The following is a 21,995-nucleotide window of genomic DNA, read 5'->3' as shown; positions in this document are numbered from 1 at the left end:
TCTCTAGGTCAGGAGCCAGCAGACTACCACCCAATGGCCAAATCTGGCTCGCTGCCTCCTTCTTAAATAAAGTTTTATTGGAACACAACAACATCCATTTGTTTACATATTATTCTTGGCAGCTTTTGCCATATATGGGCATAGTCGAATGGTTGCAACAGAAATCCTATGGACCACAAAACCTCAAATGTTGCCACCTAACTCATTACAGATACAATTTGCTCTGGGTAATGCTTCCAAATTGTACAACCATATAATTGAAGATCTTCAAGGCCCATTGGAGATGATGTATCAAGGGTCTTGCTGTTTCCTCTTCCTTTTTTTTTTTTAAAGGAAGATTTTCCCCCCAAACTTTACTTATTGTGATAAAATAAATGTAATGCAAATTTTACCATTTAACCATTTTTAAGTGTTCAGCGGTTCACAGTTCAGTGGCATTAAGTACATTCATATTGTAAGATCGTCACCATCCATCTCCAGAAATTCTTCATCTTCCCAAACTGAAACTCTATACTCATTAAACAATAATCCGCTGCTCCCACTGCCCTCTCTTCCCCAGCCCCAGTCCCCGTCAACCACCATTCTACTTTCTGTCTCCATGAATTTGACTACTCTAGGTACCTTATGTAAGTGGAATAATACAATATTTGTCCTTTGTGACTAGCTTATCCATATCTTTTTTAAAATCGAAGTATAGTCAGTTTACAATGTTGTGTTAGTTTCTGGTGTACAATGTAGTAATTAAGTTGTGTGTGTGTGTGTGTGTGTGTATATATATATATATATATTCCTTTTCATGTTCTTTCTCATCGTAGGCTGTTACAAGGTATTAACGATAGTTCCCTGTGCTATACAATAGGACCTTGTTGCTTATCTGTTTTATATATAGTAGTTACCATCTGCAAATCCCAAACTCCCAATCTATCCCTCCACCACCCCTTCTTTCCCCCTAGTAACTGTAAGTTTTTATCCTAACTTTTTTATTGAAGGAAATATGCTTTACAGAAACAGGAAAACCCTAGCCTTGTCCCTGACTGATTCACCACTTGTCTTGGCCCAGGGTAAGCTGATCACCTTTCCTTAATGTCCTCAGCTCTATGACGGTACCTTTTAGTATTTTCCTTTGAAGAATATAATACAGTGTCATGATATTAGTCAATTAAAATTTAAAAAGAGACGATCTTAAAAATATTAATTTTGTGAATCAGGTATTTGGTTCCAGTATTTTGGTACAAGGGAACACAAATTAATACTCAGGAAGTAAGTTTGTGGGCCTTGGAATCAGAGCCAGAGATGAAGGTTGTTAATTCAGGGCCTGTGGACCACTCCTGGGTAGGATCACATGGATTTCATAGTTTGCTGGACTCAGTGTCTCCCTGGCCTGTGTTGCCTCCCCACTGCCCACCTCTTGGCCTTTGCACCTCCCTTTTTGTGCTCCTTGCTAATCATTATTTTTCTCTCTACACAAAGTTATTCCAGATGTGGTTGTTTGATAATTGATTGTTTTAATTTACTAAATATGTCACATTTCAGTCCTACCTCCCTAGACTGTATATACATAGGTCACTCAATTGGAGTTTTAAAGGTTCATAAAACTCCTTACACTGCTGTGTACATCCTATTTCTTGATTTCATCTTGATGAGTAATTTAAGCTATGATTTTCATATTTTGCACATTTACCATCTAGAGAGTAATCTTTTTTTAAAAAATTCTTGTAGGAGGAGGAAGGGTACCTGGCAGGAAAGTTAGGTAACTAACTGTTACTTCCTAAAAGCAAATAAATTGTATGTAGGCATTTGTTCCAAGTACTTGTCACCAGGCCTTAAATTAGGTCCTATGTTTCATTGTTGTTTTGTCCAACAACAGAACTTAAGAAGTTATTAAAATTAATTCAGCAAGCATTTGTTTGCTTACTATGTACTAAGTGCATTACTTGTATTATCTCATATAATCCTCATAAAAACACCTTTCAGATAGGTACTTTTATTATATCCATTTAGGCAGTGAGAAAACTGAGACAGAAAACAGTTCTTTGCCCTAGAACACAGAGCCAGTAAGAGATTATGCCCACATATGAACATGGGCAGTCAGCTGCAAAGTCAGAATTCGTTTATTAGTTAGTACATTCCTTCCTTCCTTCCTTCCTTCCACAAATGTTTGATGAGAGCCTATTATGTTTTAGACTTGATTCAAGGGGTACAGCTCTAATGATAAAATCCTTGCCCTCGTGGGATTTATGCTGTGTTAACTATGTTCTGTGCAGCCATCTTGCATTCTCACTCATCATTTAATCTAAGGTGCTTTGATGCTGGTGCTTTTTTCAGTTTCTTATCAGAAAGGTATCCAAGGAAGGTTTGATAACCAGCAGGAGTTTTTCCAGTCATCTGGGAAAACCCCTTTCAACAGACAGAAATGAAGAAACCATTGAAGGCAAATACTGTTTCTCTCCCCTTGAACTATCAAGAACAAGTTCTCACAGCTTCTGAGACTACTGTAGGGTTTATCAACATGAAGGTCAAGAATTAAGAATGTCTATCTTATGTGATAGTCGCCCCCTACCCTGCCTTTAATTCAGGCCAGCTTTCTCTTAGCTTTTCTGCAAACCTGGACAAATAAGAATCAGTATCTCAGTCATAAAGTCTATTTTAATAGTTTAAGACAGTATGAAGATACTAGTTTGCCTTTTGTTTTCAGAAGGTTTTTTGTTTTTGTTTTTGGTCCAAGAGGGAATTGTGAAATACGAGAGGGAAGATCCTCTTTGGTGGTTTGGCAGCCTCCTCTTTCAGATACAGTTTCCTTCCTCCCTTCCTTCCTCCCACTGGCTCCCCAGCCCCTCAGCCAGCAAAGTGTTACAGTTAATACCGTGCTGAAGTGTTAACTCCTAACCAGAGCCTCAGGTCCTTCGCTGGCTGTTCTCCCTGCCTGTGGACTAAGAATCCTAGTAATCCTGGTGAGCTGAGAACTGGTATCTCAAGAGATGGCCCATAAGGGCTTACTTTCGACCCCACCTAGGGAATTTGCATTTTAATGGAAAACATTTTTGCTACCCCTTTATTTGAGGTGAATGAATAAAGATTTAACATACTAATTCTACAATGTTGAACTAAGCCAAATTATTAAACATTTTTGTGGAACCAGTTTTCTTTGTACAACTTTGAATTGCTCAGTGAAATAGTTAGGTTTCCTCATCATAGTTTTTAAAACTTGAGTGTGATGAATATGGAGTTCAGAGGAAGGAGTACTTTCTGACCGTTGTGTGCCTTACTATTTGCTGTGTCCCGGTTCTCTCCTGCCAGGAGTGTCTCATTCATTCTACAAACATTCTTTGGGTATATCTTAATAACAGAACTTCTGCTGGTGGGACAGAATTATTTAGGTACTATTCAGCTGCTGGTGGTCCACAAAATTTCTGCCTACATCTCATGTTCTTGAAGTCCTTTATGGTTTACAATTTAAAAAACACTTCTGATGTATCTCATTTGAACTTATATATGCTCATTATAACAATGCACAAGTATATAGAGAAAATCTTCCCTGTAGACCAGTGAGTAAGATAATATTAGTCTCGTTTTTCATTGGAAGAAAATGAAGCCAAGGGAAGTTCAGTGACTTGCTCTGACTAAAAACCAGATTCTCTCGACTCTGGATACGGTGTCCTTTCTTCTAAACCACAGCTGCCTATAAAATTAGGACTTTCTGAATTCACGTGTCTACTTTTCTCTGGTATTTGAATTTTGATGTCATTAAATTTCTGTATTGCATTTGCCCCAATTGAATTTCATATCTTTTTTTGGTAGAACACTTTTTTTTCTAACTTTTCAACAATCACTCCTAACTTAGAATCACCTAAATTCAGATTTGATGGCATAGTCTCAGTTTCTGCATTTAAGTCATTTGTCCATTTATGATCCTCAGGGCTTTAACCTGACCTCCCAAAATAACAGTTGTGGTTCTGTACTGATGTTTTAATATGGTAGCCTTGATGATGGGAGCGAATCCAGTTTTTCCTTAAAGGCTGTGCCTATTGTGGTTACTTTCTCTGCTCTTCCAGTGTAACTGGAACTTGCTCCAGCCAACTGTTGACATCACAGTAAAGAAAATACAGCTACTTTTTTTTGCCTCTCAACGGAGAAAAGAAAATTTTGTTGGTTTGTCTGTTTAGCATAATGTATCTAAAGCACTTTATTTATTTAGCCAGTTGCACCATCTTTGGCAGACTAATCTGTCTAGTCCAAATGCTGCTCACTTGTACTTTTCGTGTTTTGACTGAATTTCTTTTTTTTTTCTGGCTTTCTCGTTTATTTTTCACATCCCACATCCATAGCTTTTGATATTTTGCCTTGCCGTCTTTGTAACTGGCAGAGTCTTAAGCATGTAGGGCTGATTTATTGACCACCCATAGTACTCCTTCTTTCAACTGGAGTATTTGTCATTTGAGTCTCCTCCATTTAACACTTTATTAATAAATGTGGTGTATTGCTCCATAATTATTTCTCATGGATAAGTCTCTGCTCCCTGGTGTGACTTTAATTAGTAGTCCTGGAGGGCAGGATTATGCCTTAACATAGCCCTTGTAAGGATCCCTCCAGGAAGAAACCCAAGAAAAAATACACAGAATATGTCTTACAGTGTGTGCAGTTATTTGGTCTTTCAGTTTTTATTTGAATGATTACTGTTTGGCATCCACTCTGGTAGGAATGCATAGTCCAGCGGTGGATCCACGGGGCTTACACAGTATGGGGTAAGCCAGGTAATTCAAGACAGTGTGGTGTGGGACTTGGGAATATGGATGAGTTGTTTTTATATATGGTGTGTGTATGTCAGGGAGGCTCCTCAGCCATTTGAGTTGCCTGAGAAGGTGGCCTTGGAGATCACCTGACACCTAAAGGATAAGTAAGTTGTGCGGATTTAGCAAGGGAGGGGGAGGCGATTGCACAAGGATGCTCAGTTGAAAGAACACCCATCTCTCTAGCTAGAGGCTGCAGCATGGAGTTCAATGGAGAGACTGTAGAAGTGACAGGAATCTGGGATGAGCTTGTTAAGCATTTGGCTTTATCTTAAGAACAAGGGTCTTTTAAGCCAGGGAGCAGCATGATCAAATTTTCAGTTAGAAAGAGTCCTGTGGCTGTGCTGTGGAGAATGGTTTGGCAGAGGAGAGCTGTAGGGAGACTGCTTAAGAGTTCGTCGAAATAATGGCGGGTGGAGATCGTGGTTATCTGAACCAGGGTGGGCTAAGTGGAAGGACTCAAAAGACAGTTAGCAGAGAGAGTCCTTGAGAATTATTGATTACAAGGGAGGGGTGTGTTAAGAGAAAAAGATACGTGGTCAAGGATGAATGGAAGTCCTTCGGTTCTCTGTTCCCTCCCATTCCTCCATCATTGATTTTAGGCAATCATAGATTTTGAGCTGTAATATCCATGGCCATAAAATAAAGACATTTAGGCCCAGACTTTAAATTTTAATGTTTTCTAAAGTCTCCATAGGAAGACTTTTAGATTGCAGAGGGTAGTTTTATGTTAGAGATAATGTATGTTAAAAGACTAAATAGCATACTTAGGTATATAAAATAATTTACAATAATGGTAAAGTCATCTTATTTAATATTTCAGGGAAATGTAAAGATGTAACTCTATTTTGAAAATGTTATTAAATGCTATTAAACATCTATTCACTGATGATACATTTGTTAGGAAGGAATGTGAACTTCTCAGTATAGAATTATCCATCCATTACCTAGCCTTAACTGAAATAAAAATCTAGACATAAAGTATAAAGTAATGAAAAGGTTTGTTAGGTATGCAGATAGCTCCAAGTAGTTCCAGGGGCTGTCTTGAGCCATTTGTGGTTCCCTGGAAGAGTCTGAATCAGTGATCAAAGGACACAAGTTATCACTTTGGGATTATGTCTCTTTGATAGGAAATCAGCAGTGGCCAGTTCCCTCCTAAGTGCTCTAGTTATTTCCCTCCCTCTCTTCATTCATTCTTCCCTCCTCATGTCCCTTTATTTTTTTTTTAAGTTAATCTCTTTCTTACCTAACTGCCCTTAAATTCTTGGATTTGAGAAGTTCTCTTGAGACATGTGAATAACATGGAACTGGCACTTTTGTTTTGCTCTTGGCTTTACCAAAATCAGCTCTATGATAATGAATCTGCCACGTCTCAGGATCTTGGTTTCTACACCTGTGAAACGAGAAGGCTCCAGTAGATTCGTGATAGGGGACTTTCAGCTGTGATTCTTTCGTCTGCCTTTTCTCTTTCCTGGTCCTGGATATCCAGGTGCTTCCAGGAGTTTGTTTCCTACAGGTCCCACTGGTGTTTGAGATTTGTTGTCAGAGCCACCCCCTCACATTGAAGCTTCTATGGTTTGTTCCAGTCCCAGTGTCAGAACCAAAGGACTAAAAGGGTGAGTTACTGGAAAGCAGTGCCAAGGGAGGAGATGCAGCACAGCAGCTGAAAAGCCCTGTGCTTAATGCTTAGAGCCTTCATGTGAGTCAGGGAATCTCCACCTATGCAACATTCCATCCCACCATTTCTTTTGTTATTATTTTTTTAACCAGACAGATTTTTAAATTTGTTTTGTTTTTCTTTTGTGTGTGCATTTTTTTTTTCTTGGAGTGGGAAAGTGGGGGGTGTTTATTAAAGAGGGGAAAGGAGAAATTCCTAAACATTTTACTACAAACCATGCTGCTTCTAGGGACACAAAACACAGATTTTTCTTGCAAAGGCTGTCATTCTCTCCCCACTTGCTAGTCGCCACTTGCGCTTCATGGTGGCAGTCCGTCTCCACGTGTGTCTTCAGGTTCTGCTTGATAGCATGCCTGTCACCCTTCCCTCCATTGCTAATATAAATCCTCCCAGTACCCATCCTCCAGCTCATTTCCTCATTTCAGGGAATGCCAATTAAGCCCACTTACTGTTAATCACCAATCACATTTAAGCCCCCTGGACTTCATTAGGTGTTATTCTTTAAAAATATATTTAAAATAGCTTCAGATACAAATTAGGAAAATACGAAGTCATATGTTGTAGTATATACAGTAACATCTTCCACTACATATTTTAAAAACAGTAGAAATAGGGTGACTTTCCACATTTTGATGTGTTTAGTTTCCAGGATGAAGACCTGGAGAGTAATCTTTCAGCTAGAAAGTCATTTTACCCCAACTTGTTTTCTGTGCTCCTTGTGACTACTGGGACTTACTGAAGGTGATCCCAGCTTGGAAATTGGGGTGTATACTTTTGCAAAATGGCTCTTATAAGGACTATGAAAATGTCGTCATTGAAAACTTTCAGAAAATGTATTGCCCCTGCTGTGATGTTAAAGATGGTCATTTAAAAATGTTATGTCCACTCTACATAAGTTTAATTATAAATTGGATATTTTTAAAGCTGTCTTGTCTACATCTTGGTGCATTTTAAAGTTGAAATGGATCTTTGAACACTTGTATGCTGCTAGATCAGTGGTCATTGGGTTCGTTGGTTCGCCACCAGCGCCATTTCCACTGTGGTAGTAAGGTCACTCGTGTCAATTGGAGATAAAGCAAATACTCTGCATTAATTTCCCCCCACCCCCTCTCCATTACTGTCAACTCCTAGCCTTCAGGGCTCTCACTTCTCCAGAAGTGGAGATGATGTAACTGCAGCACCTTTCCCTCTCTCTAACAGGCCAGGTTGAAAGTTGCCCTTGGCAGATACGCTTTGGGGTGTTCCTTTGAACTTTTGTTTTGCTGGTGGAGACCACACTGACTGGCCTGCTATCCTAGGATTACTGGATTGCAGTCTTCTAAGCAGCAAAAAATAAGGTGTAATTTATGTTTAGCAAAATAGTGGTTGTAGTAGAAATGTGTAAGTTTGTGGAATGCAGTAGAATAGGATTGAATGACTTTGAGGAATCTTTTAATGCATGCTTTTGGGTAAATTTTTTTTTTGCAGTGAACGGTCCCTTGTAGACCTCAAAGTCCAAAAGAAAGATAGCTGGGATTTTTTGTCTGTTTGCTTTGAACCTTGCAAACAGTAAGGATTCTTTACCTTTTTACTAACACCCCCACCGCACTCCCGCTTGCTTACAGTTGTCAGTAACCCTGATCTCCAGACCCACCCCACAGTAACAAGTTCCTTAGTGATTCTTAAAAAAGGTGCAGATCAAGGGACATCTTCGTCCCCACCGCGGCCCAGATGGGACAGATTTGGGGAAGACGCAGTTGAGTAGGCAATTTCGCAGGGTGACTCATTCTCAACACTGACCATTGCTTGTAAACCCGCCAGGAAGAATATACCAGACATTGTTATGATGAAAACAACCGGGAGGGGTTGGTGGTGAGGAGAAGAAGAACCGAGATCAAATTTGGCTAAAGCTCTGAGTCGCCCAGGAGCCAGGGCCGGCGGGGCGGCCGCGGCACCTGCGGGGCGCACGGGCCGGCGGGCGTGGCCTGCGGGCGTGGTGGCGGGGGGCGTGGCGGGGGCGGGGCCTGCCGGCGGCGCCGGCGGTTGGAAGGGGGTGGAGTTGCCCTTGGAGGCGGCACCGGCCCTGGGCCCCGAGGCCCGCCGCGCCCTATCGGGCCCGAGCCGAGTGGCCCCGCGGAGCCGGCGCGCTCCCGCCTGCAGGGGGAGGGCGGACGGGGCGCGGGGACCGGCCAGGCCGCGGCGGGCGCTGTTTCTCTTTCACTTTCCTTCCTTCTGAGGCCGGCGCCCTGGCGGGCGAGGAGCGGCGGCCGCGGCGGCCGCGGGGTAGGTACTGGGCCTGCTGGAGAGGGGCCGAGGGGCCGGGACCCTGGCCACCCCCGCGCTCCCCGCCCAAGTTTGCGTCGGGAGCTGGAGCGGCACCTCCGGGCACCTGCCGCGGCCGGCCCCGCCTGGAGCTGGGAGAGCCCCTCGGGGGCGGGGGCGGGGGTGGGGAGGCCGAGGTCTGGGGCTTCGGAGTCGCGCAGGGCGCTCGAGGGCGGAGAGGGCGGCCGGCGCCGGTCCCGCGGAGAGGCTGCGCGTCCTCCTCCGCGCAGCCCCGGCCCGGCCCGAGCGGCGCGTCCGCCGGGCCCGGGCCCGCGCACCTGCCAGGCGGGCGGGGCGGCTTGTGCTCGGACCGCCCCGGGCCGTGCTACTGGGTCCTGCCCGAGGACGCGGAAAAGTTCCCTCCCGCCCCCGCGCAGTCACTGCAACTACTTGCTTCCCTCAACCGTCTTGGTGACAGGGCTCAATGGCTTACGATCTTAATGCCACCCCAGGTTGGGACCGTGCAGCTCCTCTTTCAGAGGACTTTCTCTGACTTTGGAGCTTCGTGGCAAACCTGTGGGAAAGGCAGGGCCGTTAATCCCAATATAGAGAGGAGGAAGCGAGGACCCAGGCACGGATATTAAGTGCCTTGCTGAAGGTCATTCAGGGCTGACAACCAGAAACCAGACCCCCTGTCTGATAACTATGCCCGCTTTCTGTTATATCCTCGACGCGATTTCCTGAGCGGATGGGATGATTAATGGTAGAACCTATTCCGTGCACACTGTCAGTGGCGAATTGTCTACAGAAGATGGAATGTTGATTTTACCTCTCTGGTTGCTTTATACCTACTTATGAGGTAACAGCGGAGATAGGAGAAAAGTTTTTGTTTATAGAAATACTTTAGGAAATCAACACCTTTTTTCATGTTGTATTTTCTAAGAGGACATATTTGTTGTAAAATAAAAAATCCTTTAAAACTTTTTTGAAAGAACTATATGGACAAGTCATGCTAAACTTTTCTGGGGAAAAAAGTTAATGACATTGAGCTTTTACAATGTGCTGGCTTTATGTATACGTCTCATTGAATCGTCACCACTGTAGGGGGCTGACATTATTTTCATTTTACAGTTTGAAAAAACCTGAGACTTAGAGAAAGATAAGTAACATTGCCCAGGTTATACATTTACTAAATGTGACTGGTTTCTATTAAAGACTTTGTAATAGAGGAGGTAAAGAACGAATATAACTATAAATCAAAATAGAAGGAAAATGTAACAGGATTCAAGAAGTAAAGGGTAAAAATCCAGGGAGAGATTACGCTGAGTGGAGCCTCGGAAAAGGGTTTTGAAGGATAGGGCTCTAGACAGGAGAGGAAGGGCATAGAACCTGCAGACTGGATTGAAAGAATGATCCTTTCAGTTTGTCTGAGTGTTGAAGGGTATGTTAAGGTCAGCCTGTGGAGGGTCTTATATGACAAGCTGAGAAATTTAAACGTTTTTCTGTTACAGAGTAAAGCGAACACACTGACATTCTTTGAGAAGAGGACCCAAACATGATAGAAAAAAATAAAGATGGTAGAATATAAGTGGGGCTGCAGGGGGAGAAGTAATACCGAGTAGGATAGCTGTGGATGGAATGGAAAAGGACATGAGTTTGATTTAGTTACCGACTAGAGGTGGAGTACAAAATGGAAATAGGGAGAGTTTTGATAGGGAGGATAATGACTTCAATTTTGAATCTTTTAGCTTGTGTTGGCAAGAACCCCTAATAGAGCAGTCAAGCAGATAGTTAAAATGCATTACTGAAGAGGTAAAGATATCAAAACTGGAGTTAATAGCTTTGGGTGTCATTTGTGTAGAGGTGGTAGTTGAGGCTCTAGGATTGGATGCATTTGTCATTATTCTGAATTAATCATAGCAGGTTTATAAATTAATGTTACAGTGAGGGAAATGTTCTATTCACCTGTTCACCCAATTTGGACCATGTAACACTTGCTGCTAATATAATGATGATATTACTGTATGAGGAGTTTGACACCTTTTTCTCATCTTTTAAAAATTCTTGTGGAAGAAGATATGGGAAAGCAGAACCACCGAAAGGAGTGATGACCGGTGATCTCCTGCCAAGTCTGGATGTTAGTTCTCATGCCCCAGGACATCCAGTTGGGAACTCCACACCAGCTTCTGGAATCAGACTTTCATCCACTTAATAGCCTTCTTTGTCTGAACTACTAGAACCAGTCCTAGCTAACCACGAATGGCTACCCAAAGGAAGCACTTGGTGAAAGATTTCAATCCTTACATCACCTGCTACATCTGCAAAGGGTATCTGATCAAGCCAACTACAGTGACGGAATGCCTCCATACCTGTAAGTATTCTTTTTTGTCATCTACCCATCAGAAGTTGTTGGGTCAGACTTTTTCTTAGAAAGCTGCCACACTTTGTAATTTATTTCGATTTTAACTTTTAAAGCAATGAGTATTCTAAGAGTTAACTTTAAATTTCTTTTCAGAATTGAATTTACTTGTCACTGGGATACCAGTGATGTGATTTTTTTCTTTTTTTACTTAAATCATAATAGTTGACTTTTATCTGATTTTTAAAATGTTCTAAGAATCATTTGCAGTTATTGGTTATAGGTTTTTTTAAGTGAACTATTTTAAGTTTCTGATTTTTAAAAATTTTACTGAAGGAACTAATATGCTCAGTTAAATTTTTAGGCTATGCATGCTCTAAGTCATTGTGGTTTTTCTTACCACTTTATTGAGGTATGGTCAACATATAAAAGTTGTACATACTTAATGTATGCAATTTGGTAAGTTTGGAGATAAGTATACATCCTTGAAACCATCACCACATCAATGCCATAAACCTAACCACCACCTTCAAAAGTTTTGTCCTTCCCTCTTATTTATTATTATTATTGTGATAACACTCAACATAGAATCTCGGTCTTAGCAAGTTTTACATATACAACACAGTGTTGTTAACTGTAGGTACTACCCTGTACGATAAATCTTACTTGTCTTGAACTTATTTGTCTTGTATACCTGAAGCTGTGTACCCTTTGACTAATAGCCAACTGCTTGAGCATCACCTGGGAACTTGTTAGAAATGCAAATGATCAGGCCTCACCCCCAGAATCATTGAATCAGACACTCTGGAAGTGAGCCCAGCCACTCGTGATTAACAAGCCCTCCAGGTGATTCTGAAGCACACTCAAGGTCGAGAGTCACTGTTCTAGTATGATCCTGTCTGTGGAACACCTGACAGGTTTCTTTCATGCCTACCCTATCAGTAGAGGAAGAGACATTTTTATAGCCACTTAGGCCAGAATTTCACATACTTTTTGTGCTTTTGCCAATAGGAATTTATTTTCCTGTGTCAATGAAAGTAATTCCAGTAAGTTGTAGTTTAATGCCAGTTATGTGCACCAAAGTAGATACTTTATATACTTGATTTCATTTTAGCTTCACAGCGACCTTGAAGCAGCTTGGAGTGGCTGTGGAGAGAGAGAGTAAAGAGGTAGTCTTCATTTGCGGGAGTGGGAGCCTAAGAGCTAAGTGACTTGCCCAGTCTCACAGCCAGTGGACAGTGCACCTGTGTTCAGCGCCACAGTCCGCTCTCTGAGATGACCTGGGGCTTTTTAAAATCCCTCTTTCAGCTCTTCTCCCTCTGCTTAACTAACATAATATTATACCAATAGTTGTAAACAGGGTTGCAAAATAGAACCACCTGTTAATTGTTAAAATAGCAAATTTTATGTTATATATATTTTACCACAGTTAAAAAAAAAAAAGAATCACCTAGGAAGCTGTTTAAACATACACTTTCACAGAACTCTACCTGGGGAGGTTTGGTGGGTGTTGTGGTGAGGTCTGGGCGTATGTATTTGGAAAACCTCTCCAAGTGATGTTGCTGTATACTGTGGGGAGTATTACTGGCCCATGCTACTCAGCAGTTAACTATGAACTGAACTGTCTTGAAATATTGATTTACTGTTGCCCTGCCTGATTATTCAACTTGAACAATTATCAATTAAATATCATTAAACAGATGTTTATTGAATACCTTCTGTGTGCCAGGCATGATTCTAGGCACAGAGGATACAGCCATGAACCAGGTAGTCAAAAATCCCTGCTCTCAAGAAGTTACTTCCTAGTAGGGGGAGACCAGTAATAAATATATGCCCTGTTAGATGGTGATAAATGCTATGAAGAGGAACAGAGAAGGATTGTAGACAGGAGGGTTGGGGTTGTTTTATACAGAGTATCAGGGTCAGCCTCTTTGATACAGTGATGCTTAAACAAAAACCTGAGGGTATTGAGCTCTGTGGTTACATGGGAAGAGCCTTCTAGGCAGAGGAAGAGGCAAGTACATGGCCTTGAGAGGGGCATGCCCTTGGCAGATTCAGGAAGAGCAGCACATCAGTTAGAAGGCTGTGACTGCAGGTGAGCTGAAAGGTTGTACAGCCTTCCACCTGGGCAACGAGGTGTGAGATGGAGGCGGGGAAGGGTGACTGGATCGTGGGTGTGCTTTGGAGGAAGAACCATTAGCATGTGTGTGGCTGCTATAGAGTGGGGACTTTATCTTATACTTTCCTGTTTCCCATTCCACCACGCATGCTACCTGGACATGGTCCACAGTCTGTTTTGTTTAGCTTCTTGTGACATTAGTGCATGGTTTTCACATTTGGATTTTCCAACAAAAACTGCCAACCCTGGAAGATGAGGAGAAAGCACAAATTCTCCAGTTTCTACCTATATAATATAGGTTTTCTATCGGTTCTTCTGAAAGAAAATTTTCTTTGGGACATAATGAAACCCCAATTTAATTGTCCCCTTTTTAAAGGGAAAACAAAAGATTCTAGAAGTAGAAACAGTCCGTTTATAAGCCATGGTTATGTTTGTGTTCGCAATAGCAATTTAAGGTCTAGAGGAGTAAGTGGAGTTTAACTGCTGAAGACATTCTGGCCTGGAAAATCCATTGGTAGTCATCAAGCCCCTCTGCTGAGAGAGAGTGAGCATGGCAGAAGTGTGGTCACAGATCACATGGGTGCAGCCTTTCTCATCCACAAAACAGTAGAGTAAATGGAGTCAGGTGCTCAACCTAGTGTCTGAGGAGTCTGCACTGCTAATTTCTGTGTGCTTTCTGGTCCTTAGATTTCTGTGTATTTTTTATTTGTTTGTATTTATATTGGGGCTCATAGGCAAAAACTACCCTACTTGCAAAATACTCCCCTATTTGTATTGATAAAATAGTACTGCGGGCAGTGTTCCTCAGTCATTGGTTGGGTCATGGACGTTACTGGTTTCTTAGGTATCAGATGGGGCAGGTGTGTGATTTGGGATCCGTGTTCAGTAGAGAAGTGAAGTGGCCGAATGGGACAGGAGGAAGATGAGAAGTGTCGGGTGACATTGAGGTACCCCATAATTTCCATCTTGACTTTGGCATGTAAAAAGAATATCTTATTAAAATAACTTTATACACAGGCTGCAATTTTATGATACTATAAGTAAAGAATGAGTAAACAATAGTTCTTATTATGAAAGCTTGTAATAAAATACCATTCAAGTTTGAAATAAGTAAAGCTTTATTATTGGTGAGCAGAGTCAGGCTTCTGGTCCAGTCCCTTCTGGACTCTCTGGTCAAGTGAAGAAGGAGGAATCAAGTTAAGGAGTGTATAAAATAAGTTTGGATGCTGATAAGTGCAGTGAAGTGATATGGTAGCAGATGTGTGTCAGGATATTGCAGCAGAATGGAATGCCAGAGAAGGAACTAGAAACGGTGTTTTCTGAACTTTCCAAAGCTGTGAGCCCGAGGCCTCCTCAGGCAGGGATGATAGCGGCAGGGCGCGGCTGCAGCAGAGCTGTGTCGGGGTGACAGGTAGGGACCATGAGTGGCTCTCCCTGCTTCCATGTGATGAACCAAGTGACTTCACTCTTCTTTCCGAGTGCGCTGCAGATGCATTTCAGCTGGCTCTTTCTCCTCAAATCAGATAGGTTTGTGCTCCCCCATTCTTCCATTGAGAAATTCTGGCGCTAACGCTGCCTGGCTTCCCTGTGGATGTAGAAACAAGGGCCAAAATGACAAGCAGGACTTCGGACTGCAGCAGCCCTTGGTGTTCTTAGCACGAATGAGTTTTCCCTTTAAATGATCACTTAATGCTAGATGAACTAAGTCCACATTAACCATGGTTACAGTCTGTGAGGTAATTCTGCCAACCTAACAAACCTAAGGAAATAAACTTGTTCGCACAAATAATTATTGAATTCTTTAAAGTAAATAATTAAATGTCAGGCACTTTGCTAGCCATTGGAATAGAGTGGTAAAGAAGACAAGTTTGGACCTTAAATTCTGTCTGGCAAAACTCATAAGCCAAGAAGAAGTTTCTGCAGGTGTGTTTGGAGCTTGCTTTTTCTTTTCTGTGTGAACTCGTCTACTCTGAGACTTCAGCTGCCTATGCGGATGTCTCCTAAATCTTTACTTCTAGCATAGGCCTTCTGAGCCTCAGAATCCCACTGGGCATCCACTTAGATGTCCTGAAGCCACCTGGGGCTCAACATGTATAAGAGTGAGTGACGGGGATGCCAGCGCTTCACTGCCTGCCTGCGACCCTCTCTCCCCTCACTAACAGACTGGGACGGGGTTCTGTCTGGTCTTTGTGATATCTTGAATCTGTCCCTTCACTCCCATCCCCATGGCCGTTCTTGCTCAGGCCCTCATTCATTCTTTGAGTCTCGGCAGCTCGCTCCTACCCTGTGTCAGTGGTCATCATTTACAGGGGCTTACTCTCCAGCCAACCCAGAGTTGCCTAAAGGTACCCTACTGCCCTCAGGATAAGTGAAAGCTACTTAGCTGTGACTGGTTTCTGCCTGTCTCCTCCGCCACCACCTCTCTCTCCCCCTATCTCCCCCTCTCTCCCCCTCTCTCTCACACAAATAACAAGTACACACTTGGTTCAGCTGCTTGCTCTGCTTGGAATGAACTCCTGTATGCCTGGCCAGCAGTTACCCATCCTTTAAAACTCATCTCCTCCAAGATATGCCACCCACCTGCTCCGACAGGCAGATTTGTGTTAAGTGCATCCTTAGTACCTGGTACTTGAGTGCTCAATAAAAGCTTAGATGAATAAATAAATGGCCAATCAGTTGATTATTTTAGTGTGTTTTTCCTTTCAGCAATTGAAATGCAGTAATCGGTAGCTTGAAAAGCATGTAGACAATGTTGGTTAGGAATTAAGAATTTTGCAAAACTGTCTTCTAGAATATAGGTGGGAGCTTTGTGGATCTTGGGGAGGGAGAGGGAGAGACGCAGGATTGGGGAGGGTGGAGATTGGCGGTTCTAAATTAAGGGATGCTCTCTCTCTGGCACCAGGGTCCTGAGAAATTTTTTGAGGTTGCTTAGAGTGTATTTGCTGGTGGTTGTATAGGTTGTTGACTTAAAATGAAAGACTTTTCACTTAAACTAAGAACAAAGGACCTTTGTTCCAGCAGCTAAAATGTGCAGAACACAGTGCATTGGTTCTTAACTCTTTTGTGGTTAGAGGCCCCTTTAAGAATCTGATGATTCTTTCCTTAGAAAAAAGAGAAGGTTATAGACATTGAATTCTGTAGTACAGGAAAGGAAAGCTTTCTTCTTTCTGCCCTTTCAGAGATTATGGCAGTAATCTTTTAACTAAGAATGAATTCTATGGAAGAACATTGTACTTAGTTCTTAACTTATGCAAAGAAGGGTTAATTGATAATTAAATATAGTTGATGTGACAATTAAGGGATTTGCTGCTTTTATGTAGTAATGTGTAGAAATGAAGAAATAGTTTAATCATACGATGATAAAATTTAAGTATTAAAATCACTTACTGTTTTCTGAACAAGTATTATACATACACAAGTATTTAATTAAGATTCAAGGAACTCTTGATACGTGGATGCTCAGTGTTTAACAGCCGTGTGCCACGTGTGCGCGCCGTCAGCGCGCCGTCTCCCAGCAGCACCTGAGAGCCCGTAGCGGCGCGCGCCCGCGGGCCTTGTCGTCCACCTGCCGAGCCTCAGTCTCTGGGGAGAGGGCCAGAAGTCTGTGTCTAAACGGCACCTCTTCAGGTGATTCTGTGCTGCACCGAAGTTTGAGAAGCACCCTTTGGACCAGACATTTATAATAACAGTGTCCCCTGAAGTAGGCAGTTTGTACTTTTAGTCAGACAGTAATTGAAATAAGCACTAGTCACATTAAAATAATGGCTGTTATTTGTTGAATGTTTGTCATATTTGGGGTTCGTGGTCTTTGCATGCATTGCCTTCTCTAATCTTCCTAAGCGCCCTTCTAGTCAGGTGGCATTATTAAATCAAATGTTTGTCAGCACCTGCACTGTGCCAGTCATCACCCTGGCCAGTGGGGAGACAGCAATAAACAAGACAGACATAGTCCGCCCGCCTAGAATTTATGTTCCAATAGGAGAGACAGACAAAAAGCAAGTGAATAGTATAATTTTAGATTTGTGTGTAACACATGCTATGAAGAAAAGTAAGACAGAGTAAGGTCTTGCTTGGAAGTTACCATTGAGCAGAGGCCATAACAGGAAGGAGTAAGCTATGAAAAGGTTTGAGGGAAGAGTGTTTCAGATGCTTCTTCCAGTGCTGTTCACAGAGACAAGACTCAGGCAGGTTAAGTAACACAGCTGGTAAGAGCTAGAGCTGGATTCTGAATCCTGAATGTCCGTCTTCATAATACATCATGACGTTTTCTGATTGTATTTTTTTCTTTCTGCTAGTCTGCATTTTTAACAATTTCTGTAAGTAATACGTGAATTTTAAAATATACATATATGATAAGCCTCTTCTATGTTTTCATGACTGTATGCCTGTCATTATATACCCAATCAGGATCTGAGTTCATTAATTCTGAAAGAATAGCCCTTACAATCAGGATATAAATTGAATTTTCTAATAATGTATTCTTTATAAAATTTTATTTTTGGAATCAAGACTTGCTTTTAGAATAATAAAGGCATAAATAGAAATTATATATAAAGTTTATACATTTAAAGTGGATGCAAATAGAATGTTGTAGGGTTGTAGTAAAAATAAGGTCATCGGTATGACTGATGTTACATGTTTCAAGCATTATTTGGCAGAAACTAGTCATTCATTCATGAAAGTGATTACATTGTTCGTCATGATGATTCTTTTTAAGCGGAAAAGAATAATGACTGGCCTTAAACAATGTAGGTGTCATCTATTAGTTATAATGCTAAGAAGAATGGTATCAGATGTATGGTTCTTTTAGCTTTTGAAACTATGCATTAGATAGTAAAGAATGTTTCAACAGTTGAGCAAAAATTCATAGTGGCCATTAAAAGTCAAAACTAAGGAATAACAAATGAAATTGTCTTCTATATTGGCTTCTGAGAATAAATTATATCTAGTTCAGAATGAGTTGTAACTCGTACCCAATGATGAATTGAAAAAAAATACGTAACTAAAAAACAAAAGTATTCAGAATTAGAAGTTATGGTCAGTGTACAGGTGTGTATAAGAGTGCAGCACAAGGGTTGAATGTACACATTATGAACAAGTGCAGACCAACCAGTGTAGAAGAGACAGACGATCATTTCCATTTGGATATTTTGAAGATGTTTCATAACTACTGGTGTTTTATAACATACAGATTTTTACCAGACTACCATATTATATCAAAAATTCAAAATCCAGTGAACAAAGTTATATTCTGTCAGAATATTCAACCACTGACATTTCTTTACTCCGTTAACAGAAAATGGTCATTTTGTTTTAGAAAATGATTTAGTTTATATTGAATTAACTCATTTTAATTGTCAAGAAAGTTACTTGTAAACTCAGAATCTTTTCCCTTGCTTTAGTTGAAAATGTAGGCTGATTTCTGACTTGACTGCAGTAGTACAGCCGTGGGTCCTAAAATCACGGCTCCCTTTGCTGTTCCTAACCCTTGTGTCGTCATTTATTCCACAAATATTTACCGTGCACTTTCTCCTCCAGGTACTATTCTGGGCACCTGGGATGCATCAGGCAACATGGTAGGCAGTGAGCCATGGTGTGTATTAGCAGGTGATAAAAGGAGAAGGTCAGGCTGCATAAGGGGAATTGGACCATCAGTGAGAAGGTGTTACAACGTAAGTAAGCCTGTGTTCAGGATAGGCCTCATCAGGAAGGTGGCATTTGAACAGACTTAACGGAGGTGAAGGAGTCAGCCAGTCAGATGCTGAGGGAAGAGTGTTTTGGGTGAAGGGAATGGTGAGCAAAGGCTGGAGGCAGAAGGTGCCTGGCACGTGCAGAGGTGGGCAGGGGCCAGAGTGGCTGCACAGCAGTGAGTGCCAGCGTCCAGGGAGGTGATGGGGATGGGCGGGGGCTACAGGCACGGCACCCAGTCCTTGTCGGGCCCTTTTCAGGATTTTGGCTCTTACAATCTGAGAGAAATGAAAACCGATTTCAGGCAGGCTATTGAGTAGAGCAATGACTTGACCTGCTGTGTGTTTAACAGCATCACTCAGACTAGAGAAAATAGACCTGTGAGAGGAGGCTATTACAGTAAGCCAGGCAGGAGGTGGTGATGACTTGCACCAAGGTGGTAGGTGGTAAACGTGGTCAGATTCTGCTTATATTTTGAAGGTAGAGCCAGATTTGCTAATGAACTGTGTGTGGGTCATAAAAGAAAAAGGAGTCAAGGATATCATCAAGACGTTTGGCCAGAGAAACTTGAAGGATAGACATGTCATCAAATTGTTTAGGAAAGGCTGAGGGTGGGTGGCCTGGAGGTAGTTCTTTGGAAGTTGAATGTAAGTTATGAGACGTGCACATGGAGATGTCCAGTAGGGAGCTGGACACAAGAGTCTGGAGATTATCAGCATTGATCATATCTAATCAGTGAGAGCACCGAGGGAGTGAGTGCAGATGGAGAAGAGGACCGAGGCCTGAGGCCTGGGCGCTGAGGGAGGAGCCTGCCAGGTGGGAGGAGAACAAAGTGTGGGATCCCAGGAAGCAAAGCAGACACAGAGAGTCATGGAGGAGGAGGGGTCAGCTGAGCCAGCTGTGTTGAGTAAGATGGGACGGAGAAGGGGACTACCAGCTCAGCGGCGCTGAGGTCATGGATCACCTTGTTGAGCACTTTCAGTGGAGTGGTAGAGGGTAAAAGACTGGGTGGGTGTGAGAGGATGGAAATTTTAAATTTCCAAAAAAAAAAAAAATTTAAATTTCCTCGTTTTGATAGTTGTACAATAATTATGTAAGTATTTCACATTAATGAAGGTTAAGAAGGAGTGAAAAAGAATGGGAAGGGTGGAACTAGAGAGAGTATAGGTCCATAGCTCTGCAGTGGAGCAATAGCTGACCAGGGAGGTCGGGTCAACAAAAGCTTTTTTTTTTTTTAAGATAAGGAAATAACATGCTGGAATGTTGATGGTGATCTTCAGTAGATCGTGAAGACTGACACAGGTGAGAGGGAGAGGCAGTGGAGCCGTGTTCTGAGGTCGTTGGGAGGGGATCCAGTGAACAGAGCAGAGACTGTCACTGAAAGTTCTGGAAACAGGCAGGAGCACAAAGTATAGATTCTAGTGAGTGAGTAGGTGCGGTGGTGTGAATTGTTTCCCTTTTTTTTTCTTTTTCCCTTTTGTTTTCAGTAAAACAGGAAGTGAGGTCATCCATGGAGAGTGGGAATGGGAAGGAGAAGTGGGAGTTTGAGGAGAGAGGAGAAGGTGTGAAGTATTGGTGAAGAATGTATGGACCTGGGGCCTTGAGTGTGGCTGCCTGGCAGGGGAAGGACCTACTTTTGAGGGTCATGGTCATGAATTTAAGGTGAGACACCAGTCAGCATGGTGCGTGTTTTTTCCCACAGTGTTCAGCTGTAATCCCGTAGGAATGTAGAGTTGGATTCAGCCAGGGTTAATAGTGTGACTGAACAAGTGTGACGAAAGAAGAAAGAGAAAGAAGAGGTGAGCAGAGAGAAACAGAGTGTCAGGAATATGTGTGAGGAGCGATTATTCTGAGTGATCATGGAATTTATATTGAAAAGAGGGAGGAAGGACATCACTGCACTCACTGAGCTACCAGACTCCCCCCAACCTTGGAGTCCCACTTGACTCCATAAGCCTGTCTGTGGAAGTGAGGTGACCTTTCCAGCCTTCCTGGACCTTGTAGTCCCCTGGCCTACTTGGTCTCAAGTCTGCCTACCAAGCTTCAACCCCAAGACCGTGTCCTGAGCCTGTCTGAGAAGCTCTGCAGGCTGTGCTGCCTGTTCCTCTGTCCTGCAAAACAAGAGTCAAGCATTCTCCTCAGTAGGAAGTAATGCTGTCGTTAGTGTTTTCTATGAAATTGCAACTCATGCAGGCTTCTGAAAGAAATGTGCCATGTAGAACATAAGAGAAATAGAGATGTTCATTAGTTCCTTACATATAAAACCAGGAAATACTGTCTCAGGGAAGCGAATTACAGCTCTTCTGGAAAACGTTAAAAAAAAATAATGTCAGTTTCACATGTAAATGTGTATCAAAATAGCAAACTGATACCTCTTCTCTTTGCAGATGACCACAGTTTACTTATGAACTGTTAGCAGATAACAAATTTTTCAAAGGCAAACTTTCAAATGAGTGTTATCACAAAGGGCACATAAAGAGAGTGTGCTTAAGGAAGGAAGAGAAAATACACTTCTGTGTTGACAGAGAAAAATAACACATTCAGATGATTTTAACAAAGGAAGTCAGCAATTGATCATTTTTTTTTAAACTGAAGTATAGTTGATTTAGAATATTAGTTTCTAGGGTACAGTAATGTGATTCAGTTTTATATACATATATGTGTATAAACACACAGTATATATACATATATAGTTTTTCAGACTCTTTTCCATTGCAAGTTATCACAAGATATTGAATATAGTTCCCTGTGCTATACAGTAGGACTTTGTTGTATATCTATTTTTATATATAGTGATTTGTATCTGCTAATCCCAAACTCCTAATTTATCCCTCCCCCTCACTTTCCCCTTTGGTAATCGTAAGTTTGTCTTCTATGCCTGTGAGTCTCTTTCTGTTTTATTAGTAAGTTCGTTTGTATTATTTTTTAGATTCCACATATAAATGATATCATATGTTTGTCTTTGACTTACTTCACTTAGTATGATAATCTCTAGGTCCATCTATGTTGCTGCAAATGGCATTATTTCATTCTTTTTTATGGTTGAGTGATATTCCATAGATACACCTCATCTTCTTTAGCATTTGATCACTTTTAATAAACAGAGCATTTTAATAAACAGAG

At 41.9% G+C, this 21,995-nt stretch overlaps 1 protein-coding gene across 10 annotated transcripts in view; it reads left to right on the top strand.

The window, feature by feature from the left end:
• Positions 1-21,995, top strand: part of PCGF5 (polycomb group ring finger 5) — a 284,658-nt gene that overhangs the window by 205,562 nt on the left and 57,101 nt on the right. For 5 of the 10 annotated variants that reach the window (XM_074373970.1, XM_074373969.1, XM_074373968.1 and 2 more), the window contains one exon: positions 10,783-11,077. In XM_074373970.1, the coding sequence (XP_074230071.1) occupies positions 10,966-11,077 (112 nt within the window). In that variant the 5' untranslated portion in view covers positions 10,783-10,965. Of the gene's footprint in view, positions 1-8,498; positions 8,728-10,779; positions 11,078-21,995 lie in introns of those variants that run through there. The other 5 variants (XM_074373976.1, XM_074373974.1, XM_074373975.1 and 2 more) reach the window with 4 other exon arrangements.

The sequence above is a fragment of the Camelus bactrianus genome, chromosome 11, assembly GCF_048773025.1.
Source record: "Camelus bactrianus isolate YW-2024 breed Bactrian camel chromosome 11, ASM4877302v1, whole genome shotgun sequence".
In the NCBI taxonomy this organism is placed as follows: domain Eukaryota; kingdom Metazoa; phylum Chordata; class Mammalia; order Artiodactyla; family Camelidae; genus Camelus; species Camelus bactrianus.
The sequence above is the reverse complement of the archived record's forward strand: the minus strand, read 5'-3'. Positions and strand labels throughout refer to the sequence as shown.